At 36.6% G+C, this 19,920-nt stretch overlaps 1 protein-coding gene and 1 long non-coding RNA gene across 4 annotated transcripts; one reads left to right on the top strand and one right to left on the bottom strand.

The window, feature by feature from the left end:
• The first annotated feature begins 5,391 nt into the window (after positions 1-5,391).
• Positions 5,392-6,958, top strand: LOC118734264. 3 transcript variants are annotated; one of them, XR_004992369.1, is made up of 6 exons: positions 5,392-5,650; positions 5,706-5,811; positions 5,867-6,034; positions 6,183-6,259; positions 6,316-6,482; positions 6,554-6,958. It is a non-coding gene; the product is annotated as an uncharacterized LOC118734264 (long non-coding RNA). The 3 variants fall into 3 exon arrangements; XR_004992368.1 differs by having other exon boundaries at positions 6,096-6,259; XR_004992367.1 differs by having other exon boundaries at positions 5,867-6,259.
• A 9,697-nt stretch (positions 6,959-16,655) lies between these two features.
• Positions 16,656-19,663, bottom strand: LOC118756522. Its single transcript, XM_036491283.1, has 3 exons — positions 19,597-19,663; positions 19,261-19,522; positions 16,656-16,693 (listed from the first exon to the last, which is right to left on the bottom strand). Exons 1-3 carry the CDS (start codon positions 19,657-19,659, stop codon positions 16,656-16,658), a joined length of 363 nt encoding a protein of 120 aa, XP_036347176.1. The 5' UTR covers positions 19,660-19,663.
• Positions 19,664-19,920: the final 257 nt, after the last annotated feature.

Below are 19,920 nucleotides of genomic sequence, written 5' to 3'. Positions count from 1 at the left end.
TTGTTGCAATCATTGTTGTTTTATCCTTTGTAGTTAACTGAATTCATTTTGTTTTTGCACATTTGTTCTACTCTTTTTGTTTACTTCTTCTAGTAATTCTTGTCACAGCTGTTTGCGTTGCGTTTATTAAGTGTCATAATTACAGTGATTCTCAAACTGTTCGTTACATTTATTTAAAGCTATTTACATCAGCTCCTTAATTGTTATAATTTATTTTGTTTGTCTTTTGTTAACGAGTGTATTACATAAATCTTTCAATATGAAGTACGATCTTGATACTTGCCAAATTTAAAGCGATTCTGAACGCTACTTATCGTGCTGGCTGTGTGATGGTATTTACCATGTGAAATGTGCTGGTTTGACGGGAAGAATTCTGGACGCTATTAATGAGGGCAAGGGCCTTCGCTGGTCTTGCGTAAAGTGCAGGTCAACCGAAATTGATCTTTTCAAGCTATTTAGGTAAACCAGAAATGGTTTTACAGAAATAGGAAGAGAATTGTCGGTACTGACAGAAAAATTTAAGCATTATGAAAATATGTTTAAATCATTAAAATGCTTAGATACCTTGCAATTTGTTAAGGATATCCGTGTGTCTAAACGTAAGCGTCTTCATACTCCATCTAAGGAAATTGCTGCCGTTGCACGTCAGAATAATCTTCCGACGGACTTAATTAATTTATCTTCTCCGTGTCCTCCAGCATCAGAATCCTCAGCCTCAAAAGACGGTGTAACGAAATCTGCTTCGGATAATAAAGAGCCTGAAGTATCTTCCCCTTCCCCCATTGAAGTGGTGGCATCATCTTCAAAGCCTCCACCGCCTTCCCTATCCTCAACTACTAACGCAGTAACTCAACCCCCTCCGCCGGTAGTCCAGTCTGATACGAGGAAACTAGTTGTGGTTCCGCCAAAGAAGTCGATCTTTGTTTCTAGATTTTCGAGAGACACTACCGAAGACGATATAAAGCTTTATATCTCATCAAAAATTACAACTGTCGACTTAAGCATCAGAAAATTTAATTTTAATTACGAAAGAAATATTGCTTCATTTAAAATTGACGTAAATTTAGATAATTTTAATGCGCTGCTTAGGAGTTCTTTTTGGCCCCCCGGAGGTTTCGTTCGTGAATTCAAATATAGGCCCAAAAAAGTAAATAACTTAGCTAATATTTCCCGTCATAACACTGAATCAAAAAGTAAATTTTACACCTGCTTTAAGTATTTATTACCAAAATGTAAGAGGCTTAGTATTTAATTACGAACTTTTACTTTAAAGGCGTTGAATGTAATTCTAATATTCTTTCTTTTACTGAAACTTGACTGAAACCTCACATTTTCTATTCAGAGATTCTTCCAAATAATTATCATATCTATAGACAAGATAGGGAGGACAGAATCGGCGGTGGCGTACTCTTCGCTGTAGACTCTTCAATACCATCTGAAGATGTCTTCCACACATTAATTCAGTAGAGTTCAAATGCATTCCTGTACAGGCTGGAAAAGGGTCTATTTACTTAGCTCTATGCTATATCCCTCCCCGATCTGACGCATTGGTGTATTCACGACTCATCTCTTTATTGAAATCAGTTAATTTACTGACTAAACCCTCTGATTCAATGATTGTGTTGGGTGATTTTAATTTACCAAGCATATCATGGAATATCATTGACAATGATATCATACCTTTCGCGTCTAGTGCGTGCAACAACGTATTTTTAGAGGAGATGGCTGAACTGTGCCTAACTCAGGTTAATGTACTTCACAATAAGTTTGGTAAAGTATTAGATCTTGTTTATGTTGATGATGCATCTAAGTCCGTTGTAAATAAGTGTGATCCACTAGTTTTGCCCGAAGATGTCTACAACCCTGCTATGGAGGTATCTTACGAAATTATAAGTGATTGTCAAAATTGCAGTACCCAAGCATACGAACCAAATATTCGCTTTGATTTTTCGAAAGCCAACTTCAAAATGCTTAACAAAGAACTGTCTAAATTGTCGTGGCCTGCATTTAAAGAAAATATTGAACAAAGCGTTGCACTTTTTAACTTTATTTACATAAATTATTTGCCTAAACGCATGTATGTTCCTGAAGAGCAAACACAGTTATGGTTCACTAAAGAACTGAGAAATTTGAAAAACAGAAAGTCGCGGTATTTTAGATTACACAAAAAAACCGGTTTACACTCATACTATGTAAAATACTCACTTTTGCGTCATAAGTTTTTTGAATTAAACAAAAAGTGTTATAAAGCTTACTTGTGTAAAATCAAACGGCATATAATATATAACCCCAAATCATTTTATGACTTCGTAAACTCCAAGCGAAATGTACGTGGGTTTCCTTCCGCCATGAAGTATCAAAATACCGTCTCTAGTGATAATCAAGCAATTTCTAACATGTTCGCTCAGTTTTTTAAATCCCATTATTCCATTAACTCACATGCTAACATTGACTATCCTTTTAAACTATGTCCAATGAACTCAATAAATATCCCAGTAATATCTCCCGATGATGTAGTAGTTTATCTGAAATCCTTAAAGCAGTCCTTCAGTTATGGTCCTAACCAGATCCCTACTTGTATTCTTATAAGTTGTTCTTATTATCTCTATGAGCCGTTAACAGCGTTATTTAATTTATCTCTTAAAGAGGGCGTTTTTCCTACTATATGGAAGGAATCGTTCATAACCCCGTTACATAAAAGCGGTAGCAGATCTTCAGTGGAGAACTACCGGGGAATAGCTAAGCTTTCTGCAATTCCTAAATTATTTGAAGCAATTATAACAAATCAGTTGACGCATTCTATCTCTTCTAGCATTTCATATAGTCAACATGGATTTTGCAAGGGCAAATCAACTTCTACAAATTTACTTGAATTAACATCCTATATCTCAAAAGCATTTAGTGAAAGCAAATCTGTTGATGTTTTATATACGGATTTCAGTAAAGCATTTGACAAAGTGTGCCACTCGTTGCTCATCTACAAACTTGATCTTCTTGGTCTTCCACCTAATTTTCTACGTTGGATCTCTTCATACCTCTATGATAGATCACAAAGGGTAATGTTTAAAAATACTATCCCTGACGTCATTGATGTTACTTCAGGAGTCCCTCAAGGTAGCCACCTAGGCCCGGTTCTGTTCTTGCTTTTTATAAACGATATTTCTACAGATATACAATTTTCCAAAATTTTAATGTATGCAGATGATGTAAAGCTTTATAAATCGTACGTATCTTTGCTACAATCAGACTTAGACAGCATGGCTTACTGGTGTCAAGTAAATCTTATGCCTCTAAATCTTAAGAAATGTAAAGTAATGAGCTTCCCGCGAAGAGCTGTTCATCCCGCTTCTTATACAGTAGGTAACCATAACCTGGAACAGGTATACAAATTTTGTGGACCTTGGTATCACAATGGATCCTAAGCTTAATTTTAATCTTCATATTAATGTGACAGTCAACAAGGCTAAAGGTGTACTTGCATTTGTGAAACGATGGTCAAAAGAATTTTGTGACCCTTATATCACTAAAACCCTGTTTACAACATTAGTTAGGCCAATTCTGGAATACGGTTCGGTGGTTTGGAATCCAAGGTATCAAATTTACTCAGACAAGATAGAATCAATTCAAAAACAATTCCTACTTCTTGCTTCAAGAAATTTCCGTTGGGATTCTCAATATAACCTTCCACCTTATACGAGCCGATTAAAACTTATTAATCTTCCTACACTTTCCAGCCGCAGGCAAATGCTTGCTACAATTTTTATAGTTAAATTACTAACAGGCTCAATTTCAAGTCCGCTTCTTCTTGGCGAAGTTATACTATGTCTCCATTGAGAGATTTATCCATTAAGATTTAATAAATCCAGTTGCTAAATCACAACCGTCTCCATTACCACAACGAGATATGTTTGACGTTCACATTTTTAAATATTTGACGTTTGTTTATGTATGATTTTATAAATACAGTTGCGGACATTGATATACAGACAGATAAAAGGAGAGTACCAAGCGGAATTTCATTATATGAATTCTGAATATTATTGGCTTCTTATTCGTGGTAAATATGTATGTATAATATATAGTTGGGAAAGTGTAAAGAATGGTACCATATTCCGAAACATTTTCCCGAATTTAAGACAAATTATCAAAACGGTAAAAAACATTTGCGGAAAGAAAAATTTTTGTAGAACTCTCTTATTCATAGGAGGGAACCGAAAATCCAATCGTGGGCCTTTGGCATATAATGAATACGTACTGAGTTCTAGAGGATGTTCGGTGCAATGTTATCGAAGCAGAACCATTACCTAAATTTATAAATTTTTGGTCGCAGCGCGTAAATGACTTATAGAAAGCGGAGAAGACTCTGCATGATATTACTATAAAACATTTCTTCTAAATTTTTAGTTTTTACAATAATATTTTCTTAATTTATTACAACCAAAGTTATGTAAATATGTATTACTAATTTCCCTCCCAAACTAACAAAAGTATAATAAAATTATAGTTTAAAAAACTAAAACCTCCCTATTATAATTGCCATTCGTACTGTCATCAGGTATGTAATTTGAGAATAGAAATTGCTGCATCTTTTAGGCGCATCAATATTACATAGTTACATCCCGAGTTAATAAAGGGAAGGTAAAAATAGGCTAGATTTCAATGTCCTCAACTGTATATTGAAAACACAAATGTCATTTGACTTATGGCATGTGAATGTGTGGTTGCCACATCCGACAAATTGTACTTATTGATCAATATTATTGAAGATTTGACGAAGATTTAACTTAAATCTACTGCCTTTCGAGATTTAATTTTATATGGTAAATCTCAAAAGATTTAACGTCAAATCTCGTCAGAGGGCTAAATCTTCATTAAATCTCACAATGGAGACATAGTATTAGCCTTAATGTTCTCTCCCGGGTATCAATACACTTTTGCCCCCTATTTCTGAAAGCTTGTAAAACTAATTTTGAATTGCACGACCCACTCCGTTGCTTATGCCAGGATTTTAACTCTCATTCCAGCACGTTTGATATATCAGATCCGCTTTTCAGCATTAAGAAATCGATACTGTCCTCTCTCAATAAATGAATCATTAAAATAAAGACATAAAATCGGCTGATGAATTTAGTTCTGTAGCTGAACAGTTTTAGATCTCGACACTTAGGGCCGTTTGCACCATGTCGAGTTAATTCTAACTCCCAGTTAAACATCTTTATCGACGTTATCGACACCCATCATATAACATGTGATCGATAAAGCAGTTAACGTGCTTAACTGAAGGATGTACCTCCAGTTAGCGTTAACTAGACATGGTGCAAACGGCCCTTAACAAACTTTTCGCCTGCGGCGTTTTTTTCATAAAAATCGATGCTTCGATATATAATGAAAATCTCTAATAAAAATAATACAAATGTCGATACTTCGTTTTAAATGAGAATTTTTAACTATTTAGTTCCACATTTATCGCACATAAAGGCTAGTACTGACTTCATAGCCGTGGAATTTCGCCAGCAACATGCATTTGGCATGCCGTGAAACGTTGCTGGCAACATTAATTGTCAAATGAGAAGAAACGTCAAAATGAAAATTGAACAAATGTAAACAAACAAATTTATGAGCATCGCCCGCAAGCAATCAGCAAATTTTGGTAAGAGTAATGTGTTTAAACATAACAATATTACTAATTATATTATTTTTAACAGCTTTAACTACATTTAGCAGCATTTGGGGAGTTTTGCGAGCTCCCGGCACAACCACTAGCATCCAGAAGAGTAGGTGCATTACCCCAGAAGCAATTACGAAATTTTGGTAAGAATAATGTGTTCAAACATAATAAGATAACTAATTATATTCTTTTTAACAGGTTTAACTACATTTAGCAGCATTTGGAGAGTTTTGCGAGCTTCTGGCACAACCACTAGCATCCAGAAGAGTAGGTGCATCACCCCAGAAGCAATTGTATTTTACTTTACAAAATTGAATGCGCTACAAAACCGCATACTTTCCGCATATTTTCAAAAATTTTTGATTAGTAAGTTTGAAATTTTCATGTTTTTTTTTAAGTTTGATTATTTTGTGTGAACTTATTCCAGGTTTAAAATTTTTATTTATGCGGTATAAATAAACATAAGTTGCAACAAATATAACTTTGAATTTTGTTACTATCTTATTGACCGCAGCTGTATGTAAGTGTAACCTGGCGCTCCTCGACTTGTTTATGTTATGATTGGTCAAGCGGTCTAGGACGCAATTATATGTAATTTAATTGCATACATTAATTTTCCCGAAATCTACTCAAACAATCATTTGCAGTTTGATGACCTAGCTGCCAATGAAAAACAGTTCAAGGAGAATTTTCATATGGATGTATTTAGTTTCAACGAGTTGTATGAGCTGGTTCATCCTCAACTGCAACCTAAAAAGCGAACAAGGCCAAACGATGAAATTTCTCCAAAGCAATAGCTGGCTGTCGTGTTGGAGTAAGTCCATGCCCTCAATTTAACTTAACAATTGCTATGTTAATTTAATACATCTTATTTTACTTAATAAGGTACTTTGCTTGTGGAACACTGCAACGGCATGTTGCGTCTGTTTACCGTATAAGCAAACAACACTTTGGAATCATTTTAGTCGAAGTTTGCGACGCCATTATTTCTGCGTTAGGCAAGGAAATTCTACCGCTAACACCTGCAGACATGGTGTAATAATAACAAGGTGTTGTCAGTAACTTAACCTCACTTTTTCGGCAGGTCTCTTCCGGTCACGCATTTTAAAGTAGTAGAAAAAGTACTACTTATTTACTACTTTTAATTCGTTCGTGCATACTATTTCAAATTAAATGTAGAAAAATGTTTAATAACAGGCTTATAAGCCTGAATATATGTTTGTATCGTAAGCTCCACACAGGTTGTACATATATTGTAACTTATAAAAAAGTACAGGCCGTAAAATAAGGCAATTTCCTATAAAACTGTAAATGATTTTTTAAATAGATTAGTAATAATAATAATAGATTGGCGCTTACACATATGTTAGGCCCCTATTATGAGTTGCATTCGATTTTCGACTGTGGTCGAAAGTGCTGAGCGAACGAATTTTCATTTGGTATTATGGCGCTCATTCGATGAAGAATAGCGCTATTGTGAATTTCGCTCGTTTAGGTTGTTCACAATAGTATATTTTTCACCGCTGAGAAGCTTTGTTTACAAATCGAGCAAACTAAATAGTGTGCTTATACATATTTATGTAAATTTGTTCTAATTAAAATGAAGTAAAAAAGAAAGCGAGTTTATAAAAACGTGGTAAAATGAGTACAACGAGTTCTGGTTCAACGATTCGTCAGAGGATGAGAGCTTAGTAAACTGGCCAGGAGTAGCAAATGTTTAAGAGAGTTTAAGTTTATTAGTCTTTCGAATATATTTTGATATAAAATATATTTAAGAAATTTGTCTACAGATTCATTAAAAAGTTCCGACCATCTAAAGAGGCGTTTGTGAGCCAAATCTATTTAAAATATTTTAAAACTATCAACAGCGCTACGATTTTGTTCTCAGAGATCGTGCCAACAGAGTATTGGGATTTTCTTTCACAAGTAAAACCAGCCTTTCGTGCTTGTGTTTAGTATTCACGATGTTAGAACTGCATGAAATTAATAAAAAGTGTTTAAAATTAGTGTCTAGCCGCCAAAATGTAAGAAAACATACACAATATCATAAATTTTTCACAATTTTCTAACACTTCGCTACACCATCGAAAGCAAAATTCTGTTCGACAGAAAATTCGATACTCAACGAAAATTTCGACACGCTTGCATAGCTCATAATACGAATTTCACTTTCGATCTTCGATCTTCGATAGCCAGCGAAGATCGAAAATCGAATGCAGCTCATAATAAGGGCCTTAGTGTTTGGCCGAGCTTCTCCTCCGACTTGTGGCGTGCGCCTTGATGTTGTCACACAAAGCGGAGAGACCTACAGTTTTACGCCGACTCCGAACGGCGATTGCATTTTTATGAGAAGCTGTTTTTCATGGCAGTAATACACTCGGATGTTTGCCATTGCCTGCCGGGGGACGACCGAAGAAAAAACCTTTTTTCTACATTTTTTGCGATGTTGCTTTGACCAGGGCTTGAACCCAGGTGCTGCGGAGTGGAGCTCGCACTGCTTACCACTACGCCACAGCGGCTGATATATAGATTAAAACACATAAATATCGATAATATAAGCGAAGTCGTAATTTAACCATGCTGCCGCTCTATTCTAGTGTATCAGTAGTCCATTTGGCTCGATATTATGGCAATGCAGCAAAAGATATTTAATATAAAAAAATCGCCTTCCATACGATTTTTGTGTACGTCTTTTTCCATTGACAACTACGATCAGGGCTATCACAGAATCCATCGTAGCTTCGATTTTCGTGAAATCTACGAAAGTGCTATCACAGAGTCCGAATGGCTACGAACGTAAATTCGAAATTCGTAGAGAGCCTTCATTGAATCCGTTCGTAATGAAGATTCGTGCAGATACTCTACGACGAGATTATGCTGTCGGAACAAAATTTAAAATCACTCAATCTTAAAAATAGTGGAAGAAAGCTGCATTATTTTTAATATTAAATGTTTATTATACTCCAAATTTGTTATAGTTTGTATAATTCCATATATTTGTGTAAACGTAGACGTAAAATACCAATGCTATACATACATACATATGTACTTACACGCATTCATCTGCTAGACGCTATTTAATGAATTAATATTTTTCATGAATCGAGGAAATAATAGTTTAGCAACAATTTATTAGGAAATAAACCTAATTACTTTAAAATCATAAAAATTTATAAAAAAAAAAAAATTCTATTTAAAATAATAAAATCTAAGCTAAAAATAAACTAAAAAAAAAAACATTTATTAAACAAATAAACAAAAATTAAATAAAAAAAGAAAAAAATCTCCACCGCTCCACGACTCGGACTCGAACTCGGGTCTCTCAATTGGCAGTCTAGTGCTTTGCACACTCGGCCATTGCGCCTGATTGGGCAGCGCGAGCAAAATGACATACATAAATGTCTGTTGTTTCCTTTGCACTAACTGATTTCGAATCAGCATTCGAAGCTGGCAACGATATTTTCGAGTTCACTCGGATTCAGTGTGTTAATTTACGGAACAGTTTATTCAATAAATGCAATTCAAGTTACAGCAGATTCCTTAAGATTAATTTGTCTAATTGAACGACTTGTAAAACCGCGTGGTAGCTATTAGCAGTAAAAGCAATGGAATGACTTGAAAGTCAAAAAGGTTACCCAAGTGCTGCCACGTTGATTTACAATGGAAGTTCCTAAATAGGTTTGCCAGAAGGTTTTACACTTCTTACATTCCCCTGGGCTTAATTTTCTGTATATATTACAAAATTAATATATATTTTTTAAAGATTTAATTTCAACAGGTTTCTTTCTTATCCTTTGCGAACGTCTGAGCGGCGTTAATGGTGAATTGGTACTGGTTTTCGGTAACTGACGATATGTCTGCTCGTTATTAGGCGGCGTCTGCGCAGTTGAGTGATGAGGTGGTTCATCGCGAGGCACTTGTGTACTATTTTTTCTCGATAAGGAGTCCGCAGGTTCCAAATCAATGTCAACATCGACTTGTTCTGACGACTCATTTAGTTTGTTACCTCTCAGCTGGTTTTGATGCCGGCGGATCCAACCAGTAGGGGTCTGCAAGACCTATAGCTTATTTCCCTCACACTTCAGTACTTTGGCCTCGAACCATCGTCGGGCTCCAGAATAATTTCGCGCAAAGACTTGTTCTCCACTTTTGAATTTCGTTGGTTTCGGGTTACATATTTTCTCATTGACTACGAGGAACAAAGTCGACAGTATGGTTCGTGGCTGTCGTCCATGCAACAGCTCAGCCGGTGATTTACCCGTCAAGGGATTCGGGCTCGTTGGATATGTCGTGAGATATTTATAGAGCGCTCGCTCCACTTGTTCCTCTTCCATTATTTTGCTGAACGCTTCTTTGAATGTTAGCACATTTCTCTCTGCAAGGTCGTTGGATGCTGGATGGAACGGAGGAGTGGTGAGGTGCTGGATATTATTCAGCTTGCAGAAACTTTCAAATTCGTGTGCCGTGAATTGGGGTCTATTGTCCGAGACGATAGTGCAAGGCAGTCCCTCAATTGAGAAAATACGTTGTAGTGCTGCGATTGTTGATATTGATGATGTGGATGCAACTTCCAAGATGTACGGGAATTTTGAATAAGCATCCACCAGAAGCAGCCACATTCGATTAAAAAATGGTCCCGCAAAATCCACATGGACTCTTTCCCACGGTGTCATAGGTTCGGGTCAGGTCAAAAATTCCCGTTTGGGTTGCCTCCCATTTGTCTGGCAAATAGCGCAATTGTCGTGAATACGTTCTATGTCCTTGTCGATGCCAGGGAACCATACGTAACGCCTTGCCATCTGCTTCATTCGACTTTTTCCCCAATGACCCTCATGCAGCATTGCCAGTACCTTATTCCGTAAGGCGCTTGGGATTACTACTCTTGTATGCTCAGTGTGAAGGAGTAGTACATCACTCTGTAAGGATAACGAAAACTTGCGATTAATATATGGTAGGAGTTTACCTTCAGATTTCGAAATGTTGACGGGCCAACCGTCTCTAACATAATTGCAAATGCGTTTAAGAGTTTCATCTTTCTTCGTATACTCCTTGAAGATTTCAGCATTCAGCGGAAACCCTTCTACTGTGATCTGATAAGCGGTATCGATATTTTCCCAGCTACTTTCCTCCTCATCGAATTCCGGATCGTTTGCCGCTGGCAATCTGGAAAGCGCATCCGCGTTGGCATTTTCGTTAGACTTTCTGTAACGTATTGTATATTCGTAGGCTTGTAGTAAAATCGCCCAACGTTGAAGGCGATGTAGCGTCATCACTGGCAGTCTTTTACATGGATGAAATAATGTCGTTAACGCTTGATGGTCCGTGAGGAGTTCAAACTTTCTTCCGTAAAGATATTGATGAAATTTAGTTACCCCCTATATAATGGCTAATGCTTCCTTCTCTACTTGGGAGTATCGCAATTGACTGGTGTTGAGGATTTTAGACGCATGTGCAATTGGTTTTTCCGAACCATCGGAATAGTGATGTGATATCACAGCACCAATGTAATGCTTTGAGGCATCTACAGCCAGTATTATAGGTTGACGGTCATCGTAATGGACCAGCTGCGTAGCTTTGATGATTGCCAGTTTCAGAGATTGAAAAGCGGGTTCTTGACTCGAAGACCATTTAAAGTGGTTGTGTTTCCTTCTCAAGATGTTTAAAGGGGCGGCAATACTTGCGAAGTTTCCCACAAACTTGTTATAATAATTTATCTTTCCAATAAATGCTTCTAGTTCCTGAATATTTTGCGGTCGGGGCATAAGTTTGATCGCTTCAATTTTCTTTTCGGACGGTAGTATCCCATTAGCATCGATGATATGTCCCACATACTCAACTCGATCTTTTGCAAAACTGCACTTTGCTAACTTGCACTTTAGCCCGTGGTTCAATAATCGTTGAAAAACGGTTCTAACGTTGTCCAGGTGCTCCTCGTTGGTTCGACCCGACACAATAATGTCGTCCAGATACACGGCACTATATGGGATTCGGGCTATCACATTCTCCATGAGGCGCTGAAACAGCCCCGGTGCACTAGCTATACCAAAAGGCATACGTTGGTATTGGTATAGTCCAAATGGGGTGTTGATTACCAAAAACTGTTTGGCTTCTTCTGATACCTCCACTTGAAGATAAGCTTCACTTAAGTCAATTTTTGTAAAGAATTTACCGTTTTGCAGTTTGTGGAAGAGTTCTTCTATCCTGGGTATTGGATATCTATCTATTTCAATTTGAGGATTTACCGTTACCTTGAAGTCAGCACAAATACGCACACCTCCCTTCGGTTTCTTGACCACGACTATCGGCGCGGCCCACTCACTTGCTTTAATTGCTGTTAAGACCTTTGCCTTAACCAGCCGCTCTATTTCATCGCGGACTTCATCGTATTGTGCAAACGGTAGGTTGTATGGTTTATAGAATTTCGGCCGAGCATCTGGCTTGAGCTTAATTTCAGCTTTGAACGTCGTGCAAAGACCTTGGGTCCGCTGAAAAAATCCTTTGATATTCGCGAGCGAGTTGCTGCAGCTCAACGATCAAACTTGTTTCTGATGCCCGTCCTGTAATGTAAGAATTATTAGCATAACACTCTCCGGTGGGTATAACTAAACTAAAATTTAACGTTTGAAACTAATCGAGTCCCTTAATATTTGTGGCTTTATCACTCTCTACTAAAAGTACTGGAAGCCTCTTAGTAGTTCCTCCGTGAGTAACATCAACCTGAATAACGCCTCTCAGTAGTATTATGCTTCCTCCGTACGCCTTCAAAACTTTCTGAGTTGGCGAGTACGGTGGTCTTCCCAACATATGTGGATAACCCGATTAGAGAACACGAAGCGCCTGTATCCACCTGAAACTTTAGGCTTTGCTTGTTTACGTTGAGTTTGACAAATACTTTTGTAGGCTTGTCCTCACTATCTACTTGAATTTATGGTTTCGAGCAATCCAATTGATTCGAACGATGCTTCGTTCACATCAAGGGTATTCGCAGTTTCTTTTTGCGACATTTTGCTACCATAGCGCCTCGTAGAGGCTTTGTGTGTGCCTTCTGATTGACATACAGAAGCGATGTGCCCCCTCTTGGCACATTGACGACATTTCGATTTGTTTTTGAAATGATAACACTGCTCTCTTGTATGAGCTGTACCACACCCTGGACACGATTTACTTACTGCTGCTAAAATCCTGGACTTACGCTCGTGACTACCACGCTGTTTGGTTGTGTGCTGAACCCTATAAACTGTGTCGGTTGCCTTGAGGTTTTCTCCCCGAATCTCGCTGCAAGTCTTTACCGTCGACTCGAATATAGTTGCGATTTGTAGCACTTCATCTAAGATCGGATTTGTTTTTTGAAGCGCTGTGCTACGGACCTTATCATGTGGGGTGTGCATCACTATCATATCCCGTATGCTGTTATCGATGAATGATTCGTTGCAATTTTCTTTCGAGCACTGAAAAATACACTCCTTAGCTGCTCCCCGGAGTTCTGCCACCCAGTCCGCATAACACTGGTTTGGTTTCATTCTGATGGAAAAAAATTTGAAACGCGCGGCGAGCACGTGCTGTTTTTCGACAAAATGTGTAGATAGTTTTGCCAATAGCTCACTGTAAGACTTCCCTTCTATTACGTTATCGCATAATTTCTATGCACGACAGAAAACTTGCCCGTTTAAGAGTTTCGTTTACAACTCCATTCGCCACGAAGTGCTGCTCCATTTGCTGGATGTAGGTAGGCCATTTTTCGATACTTTTATTAAACTGCCTGAACACAGGCGTATTGCTCGTATGTGTGTCGCTTTCAAGTACACGTTAAAGAGATTGTACATTTTGCTCAAGCACTTTCGCCAGTAATGCTTGGTTTTTCTCTTGAAATTGATTCAGAACTGACGCAAGGGTTTGTTCGTCCATGTTCTCGTCGCCAAATGTTAATTTACGGAACAGTTTATTCAATAAATGCAATTCAAGCTACAGATTAATTGTCTAATTGAACGACTTGTAAAACCGCGTGGTAGCTATTAGCAGCAAAAGCAATGGAATGACTTGAAAGTCAAAAAGGTTACCCAAGTGCTGCCACGTTGATTTACAATGGAAGTTCCTAAATAGGATTACCAGAAGGTTTTACACTTCTTACACAGTGATTGCAATTTTTTCGTATTGGTAGCGGGCATTTGAATTCGTAGATTTTCTACGATGGATTCCGTGATAGCCCTGGATATCTTTTATATTTTATATTTTGAGGACAAAAATTATACAAATCCAGCAATTTTAAATATTAATATCGTTCTGAAAACACCAAGTTCTTTAAAAATCACGATAAAATGAAATACTAAAATGGAGTATTTTAAATACAATTTCCCAACTAATAGCATTATAAAAAATTAAGATCGGCAGCACTGAAAATAAGCATGCCGATCTTGTCAAAATTACAACAAACACGTCGCTACTGACAACACCTTGTTATTACCGCAGAACTCCACAGGCAAACACCGATGGCCTACCAACTGTCATTTTGACGAGCAATGTGATTGCAAGTTTTTGTGTGTGGCACTTTGATGTCTTGAAATAAGCATTTGCCGCATGACGCCACCAGACAACATTCTCTCAATTTCGGTGTTTAAAAACATTTAAATCTTTAAAAAACTAAACGTAATAATAAATAATCCAATAAGGAACAGACTTTTATTTTGATTTAATATAAAAATTTCATCGATGTTACCACCAGCATGCTATCTTTCAAATGAAAATATGGCTGTCAAGCTATCGAATTGCCTGCAATAGATGTCAAGCAATAAGCGCTGACATATATTGCAGCACATGAGAAATAGGCGGTCTCCATTGGAAATATATTTTGTGACATAGTTATCACGACATCAGTGTTTTCCTGTGGAGACTGGGCCTTATTTCACCATGACCTGCAGAAATACATCGTATTGGATACACATTTAACAAGTCAAATTTTCCCAATTGTGGAGGTGCCCTCGATGTCAAGCATGTTGCCGGTGTCCACGCAATTCTGGATGCCTTTTTATAATTATAAGGTATACATTCAGTGCAATGGGAAGCATTTTCAGCTTCTATATAAACTTATAGCCTTATTCATAAAAAATAAAGTAGCTTTACAAAAGGTTTATAAATTGGGAAATGTATGAAAACGTCAATTTATAAAGCTTTTTAAACCTACTTTATTTTTTATGAATTAGGTCATTCGAGTTTTTCTATAACCTTGTTTATACTGACATACACTTGTGGTTAGCTGATTAAGTCAAGTGAAATTTTGACTAGTTTTGGGCATTTTAAGAAAAATTTAGGGTTGAGCACTTTCTTCCATATAAAATATGCTCGACAATTTCCTTTGTATGGGAGAAAATGCCAAGCATCATCAGCAAAAAAATTATTAAAAATAACGCGATTTTATAGCGTCTTGAAATTTGCACTGCAACCTACTAATATTTAATGAGCTACAAAACTGCATACCCTAAATTTTTCTAAAAATTCTGAATAAAATGTTTACAATTTTCGAGTGCAAATGTTAGTTAGTTGAGTATTCATATTTTTTGTATGAAGTTTGAAATGTGGATTTATGTGGGGCTAGTTAGGTAAAGTGCTAGACTTAAAAAAAAAATATTAACATTAAATAAACAAAATAAAAATAGCTAAAACTAGTCAGAAGGTCACTTGATTTTGTCAATTTTATTGAGGCGTGTTAATATTTATTTTAATAGTGTTATTGAGCTTTGTTTACTTTTGAATACGCTCTAAAGATGCAGGTATAAATGCTCGGAAGAAATGTGTGTCGGGTCCAATCGATTTTTTATTAATGCGGTTCTTACGTAGGTATAAAAAAGGTGTATTTTTTTAATTATTAGGGATTGTTCAGCTTGGTACTAATGGCTGCAGCAGATGGTGACTACAAGTTTACCTACTTGGACATCGGGGCATACGGAATCGAAGGAGATACCGGCATAAAACCAAGGTAATGCATATCAGACCACCACACATTAGCCCCTCAAATGTTAGACTAAAATTTCACAACACCAACTGCTTACATAGCAATGTCCAACAATGCACATGCACTACCGTCTTGGAGAGAGTGAGTTCATATAAATACCTCGGAGTCATCTTAGACGATCATTTTAAATGGGATATTCATATTTCCCATCTCCAAAAAAAGATAAACAGGGCTGTCACAGAATCCATCGTAGCTTCGATTTTCGTGAAATCTACGAAAGTGCTATCACAGAATCCGAATGACTACGAACGTAAATTCGAAATTCGTAGAGAGCCTTCATTGAATCCGTTCGTAATGAAGATTCGTACAGACACTCTACGACGAGATTATGCTGTCGGAACCAAATTTAAAATCACTCAATCTTAAAAAATAGTGGAAGAAAGCTGCATTATTTTTAATATTAAATATTTATTATACTCCAAATTTGTTATAGTTTGATATAATTCCATATGATTGTGTAAACGTAGACGTAAAATACCAATGCCATACATATCGAGGAAATAATAGTTTAGCAACAATTTATTAGGAAATAAACCTAATTACTTTAATATCATAAAAATTAATTTAAAGAAAAAAATATTTTTCTATTTAAAATAATAAAATCTAAGCTAAAAATTAACTAAAAAAAAAAATATTTATTAAAAAAATAAACAAAAATTAAATAAAAAAAGAAAAAAATCTCCGCTGCCCCACGACTCGGACTCGAACTCGGCTCTCTCAATTGGCAGTCTAGTGCTTTGCACACTGGGCCATTGCGCCTGATGGGGCAGCGTGAGCAAAATGACATACATAAATGTCTGTTGTTTCCTTTGCACTAACTGATTTCGAATCAGCATTCGAAGCTGGCAACGATATTTTCGAGTTCACTCGGATTCAGTGATAGCAATTTTTTCGTATTCGTAGCGGACATTTGAATTCGTAGATTTGCTACGATGGATTCCGTGATAGCCCTGAAGATCTACGTCTTACTTCCTCAAACATCTAAGCTTTTGCAGTAGCTACGCCGTCCTTAAGCAAGCCTATATAGCCTTATCAGAGTCATACTTAAGACACGGGATCACAGCATGGGGTACCTCGAATGGTTTAAATAAACTTCAACAAAGCCAAAATCACATTTTAAAAATTCTGGCCAAAAGTAAGAATGTGTATACGCCATCCATCTCACCTAATAAAGTTCTAGGATTACTCGACGTTAAATCCATTTATAAATTGACTACTCTAAACGAATTTTATGACGATAATAGTCTGAAAGTAAAGATCGACCATCACTACGGTACTCGGAGATGTATAGACAAAGTGCCAAAATTTTTGAATTATACAAAAAATACACTCTCAGTACAGCTTCCATCTAATTTGCCTAAAACACCAAGCAGAAAATTTGCCTTGAGAAATCATTTTAAAACTTTGTTGTAAGTAACAAGTTAGAAATAGTTAAGTGTGCGAAAAACTGTACTTGTATTTATTTCCTTAAATTTTTTAAAGTACTATAACATTTGTTAGTTCCGACATTAAACTGCTGCACACACATATGCATTTATTTTACTTATAAATATACATATATATATAATCGCCTTGCGTATTCACCTGCAGACAACCACTATAGCTTCGCAGGTCGTGTTTAATCCATAAGTTGAATTGTACTGATTTAGATCAAATAAATGAATGAATGAATGAAAAAAAAAAAAAAATATTTCAAAAATGTACCCTCGGAAAAGCGGTGCTAAGTGGAACACTCGCTTTTCCGGAAGCTGTTATGTTTTATGTTTTTGTTGCAGATGATGCTTTTCCATTGCACGTGCGGATTATGAAACCATATGTACCATCGCGAAACAGGAGGCTGGAAGAAGAGCATCCGATATTTAATTATAGACTTAGCAGAGCGCAGCGATGCATTGAAAATACATTTGGAATATTGTGCTCGAAGTTCTACTGCCTCTCAGAAAAATGTTTTGCTCCCCGAAAAAAGCACAAAAAGTAGTAGTTGCGTGCTGCTATTTGCATAATTACCTGATAAGGACTCGTAGAGCTCAATATTGTCCTTCGAATTACGCCGATGACTACAGCGAATTCGGAGAAGTGGTAGGAGGCGAATTTCCCCACCACATCCCTGCAAACTCCCTTTTTTCATCGGAAGTGCGCAGCGTTCAAGCTGGAAGGCTTTCACAATCTCAAGTTCGAGAAAATCTGACTGCGTTTTTTAATTCTGAAGAGGGATCGATAGCCTGTCAGCGCAGAGCAGCTTGTTTAGATTAAATAAAGGCCCGTCCACATACAACTTTGGCGTTGCGTTGGCGCTGGCGTCGCTTTGACAGCAGCGCGAGTAACGCCCGTGCTTGCTACAATGAACGCTTAGCAGAGAATACTTTGGTCACTAAATTAACATACTAGCGGCAGATAAATCAAAATTTTACATCAATAATTGCATTAAAAACTATATTTCTTGCCCGAATTTCATTAAAAATGAAAATTAAATCACATAATTTTGATTATTTAGAACAGCTGACGAACGACGCGCGCGAAAAGTTGAGAGTTGGCCATCTTTCTGCGTTGTGTTGGAGTTGGCGTTGCCCAACTCTGGTTATATGGAGACTTTCATATAAATGCATGTATTCATAGTCAGCTGTCGAGGCGACACCAACGCCAACGCAACGCCAAAGTTGTATGTAAACGGGCCTTAAGAATGGCATGGCTTATACCTAAGGCTAAGCGCATAGAGGAGCGCCGAGCAAATCGACGAGATGATCATCGAGCAAAGCGTACATTTCAAACGTGTATGTAAGCTTTGCTCTTCACTATGTGCGCTCCCATTGAAACATTTTAGTAATTGGCGCTTTGATCGATGCTCTTTGCTTACCGCTCGACTATGCGCTTAGCCTAATGAACTATATACATTCAGTATCGGTCATATCAATGGCACCCACATTTCAAAGTGATATTGTTTGCCATTCCTGTTTATTTATTTATTTTTAGAAATTTTCTTTTTCCTTCCTTTTTCCTAATTTAAGATCACAAGACCGAAAGAATTTCGTTTTCACCGGATTGCAATATTCAATATTATTTTTCGTTTTACATCCATATGTACCTTCAGTATGTATATTGAAACAGTACATGTATTTCTTTGAATTATAAATTTAAAGCAAAATATTAAATCAAAATGAAAATAAGTTTAAGTTCATTAATGTTTTATTTTATTTAGATTTGTTATGTTTAATATACAACACACACAACAGGATGAAAAAATAGAACAAAATAAAATAACATAAATTCAATTCCATTAAATGAAATAAAGTAAAATAAAATAATTTTAATTAACTTAAAACTAAATTACATTAAACTTAATTAAATGAATAAAATAAAATAAATAAAACAGAATAAAATATAGAAAACAAAACAATGTAAAACAAATCAAAATAACTTTAATTCAATCTCTCAGAAGAAATAAAATAAAATACAAAAATTTAAATTAATTTCAAAAAATAAAAACAAAAATAAAATAAAACAAAAAAAAAATATAATTAACTAAATAAAATAAAATAAAACAAAAAGAAAAACAAATAAAATATATCAAAATAAAATAAAATTTCACTGCAACTTGTTTGGTGCTTTTCAACCTCCTCGTAGGCCATTTGCGTAAATTTCGCCCCTAACATATTCGCCGTGCTTTGCGGCAACTGCTCCAGAAGTGACTCCAAGTGTTTTAAAAGGGGTTCGAACTTGGATTTCTGAGTTATCTCCGCTTTTCGCAACTCCACAATACTATCCATTTGCTCCACAATTTTCTCTGCCGAAGATTGCAGAGCCGCGCTAGAGGTATTGGAGCGCTTTGCCGATGTGCTAGGTGTCGACGTCTGGAAATAGAAAAGGAAAAACGTTCATTAAATAGTTTATGTTAACAAATGGTGTATCTTATACTAAATCGTACATAATTATAGCCGGGGGGATCCAAACTTTCGTCGAAGCTGGTGCCTGCTCCTAAACCGTCCATGCTGGAAAATACATACATACTGACACAATATAAAGATGATTTACTTACACTCTTTGCGAAGACGTTTCGTTTAAAAAGGCCATGTCTTCGGAGTATTCGAACTCAGCCAGTTCACTCGCAAAGTTTACATCCTCCAAATCGCACGCACTCCCCGATTTGTTTGCCTTGTTTGCATAGTACCGCTTGCTGTCTCTAAGGCTCTTCCACGCTGCTTTGCAGGATTCCTCTGAAATTTTGGCAATGAGTAAATTAAATGCACTA

Source organism: Rhagoletis pomonella, unplaced genomic scaffold (genome assembly GCF_013731165.1).
Source record: "Rhagoletis pomonella isolate Grant_MI unplaced genomic scaffold, Rhpom_1.0 Rhpom_scaffold_00002, whole genome shotgun sequence".
In the NCBI taxonomy this organism is placed as follows: Eukaryota; Metazoa; Arthropoda; class Insecta; order Diptera; family Tephritidae; genus Rhagoletis; species Rhagoletis pomonella.
Note: the sequence above shows the minus strand (reverse complement) of the source record. Positions and strands in the feature narration are given on the sequence as shown.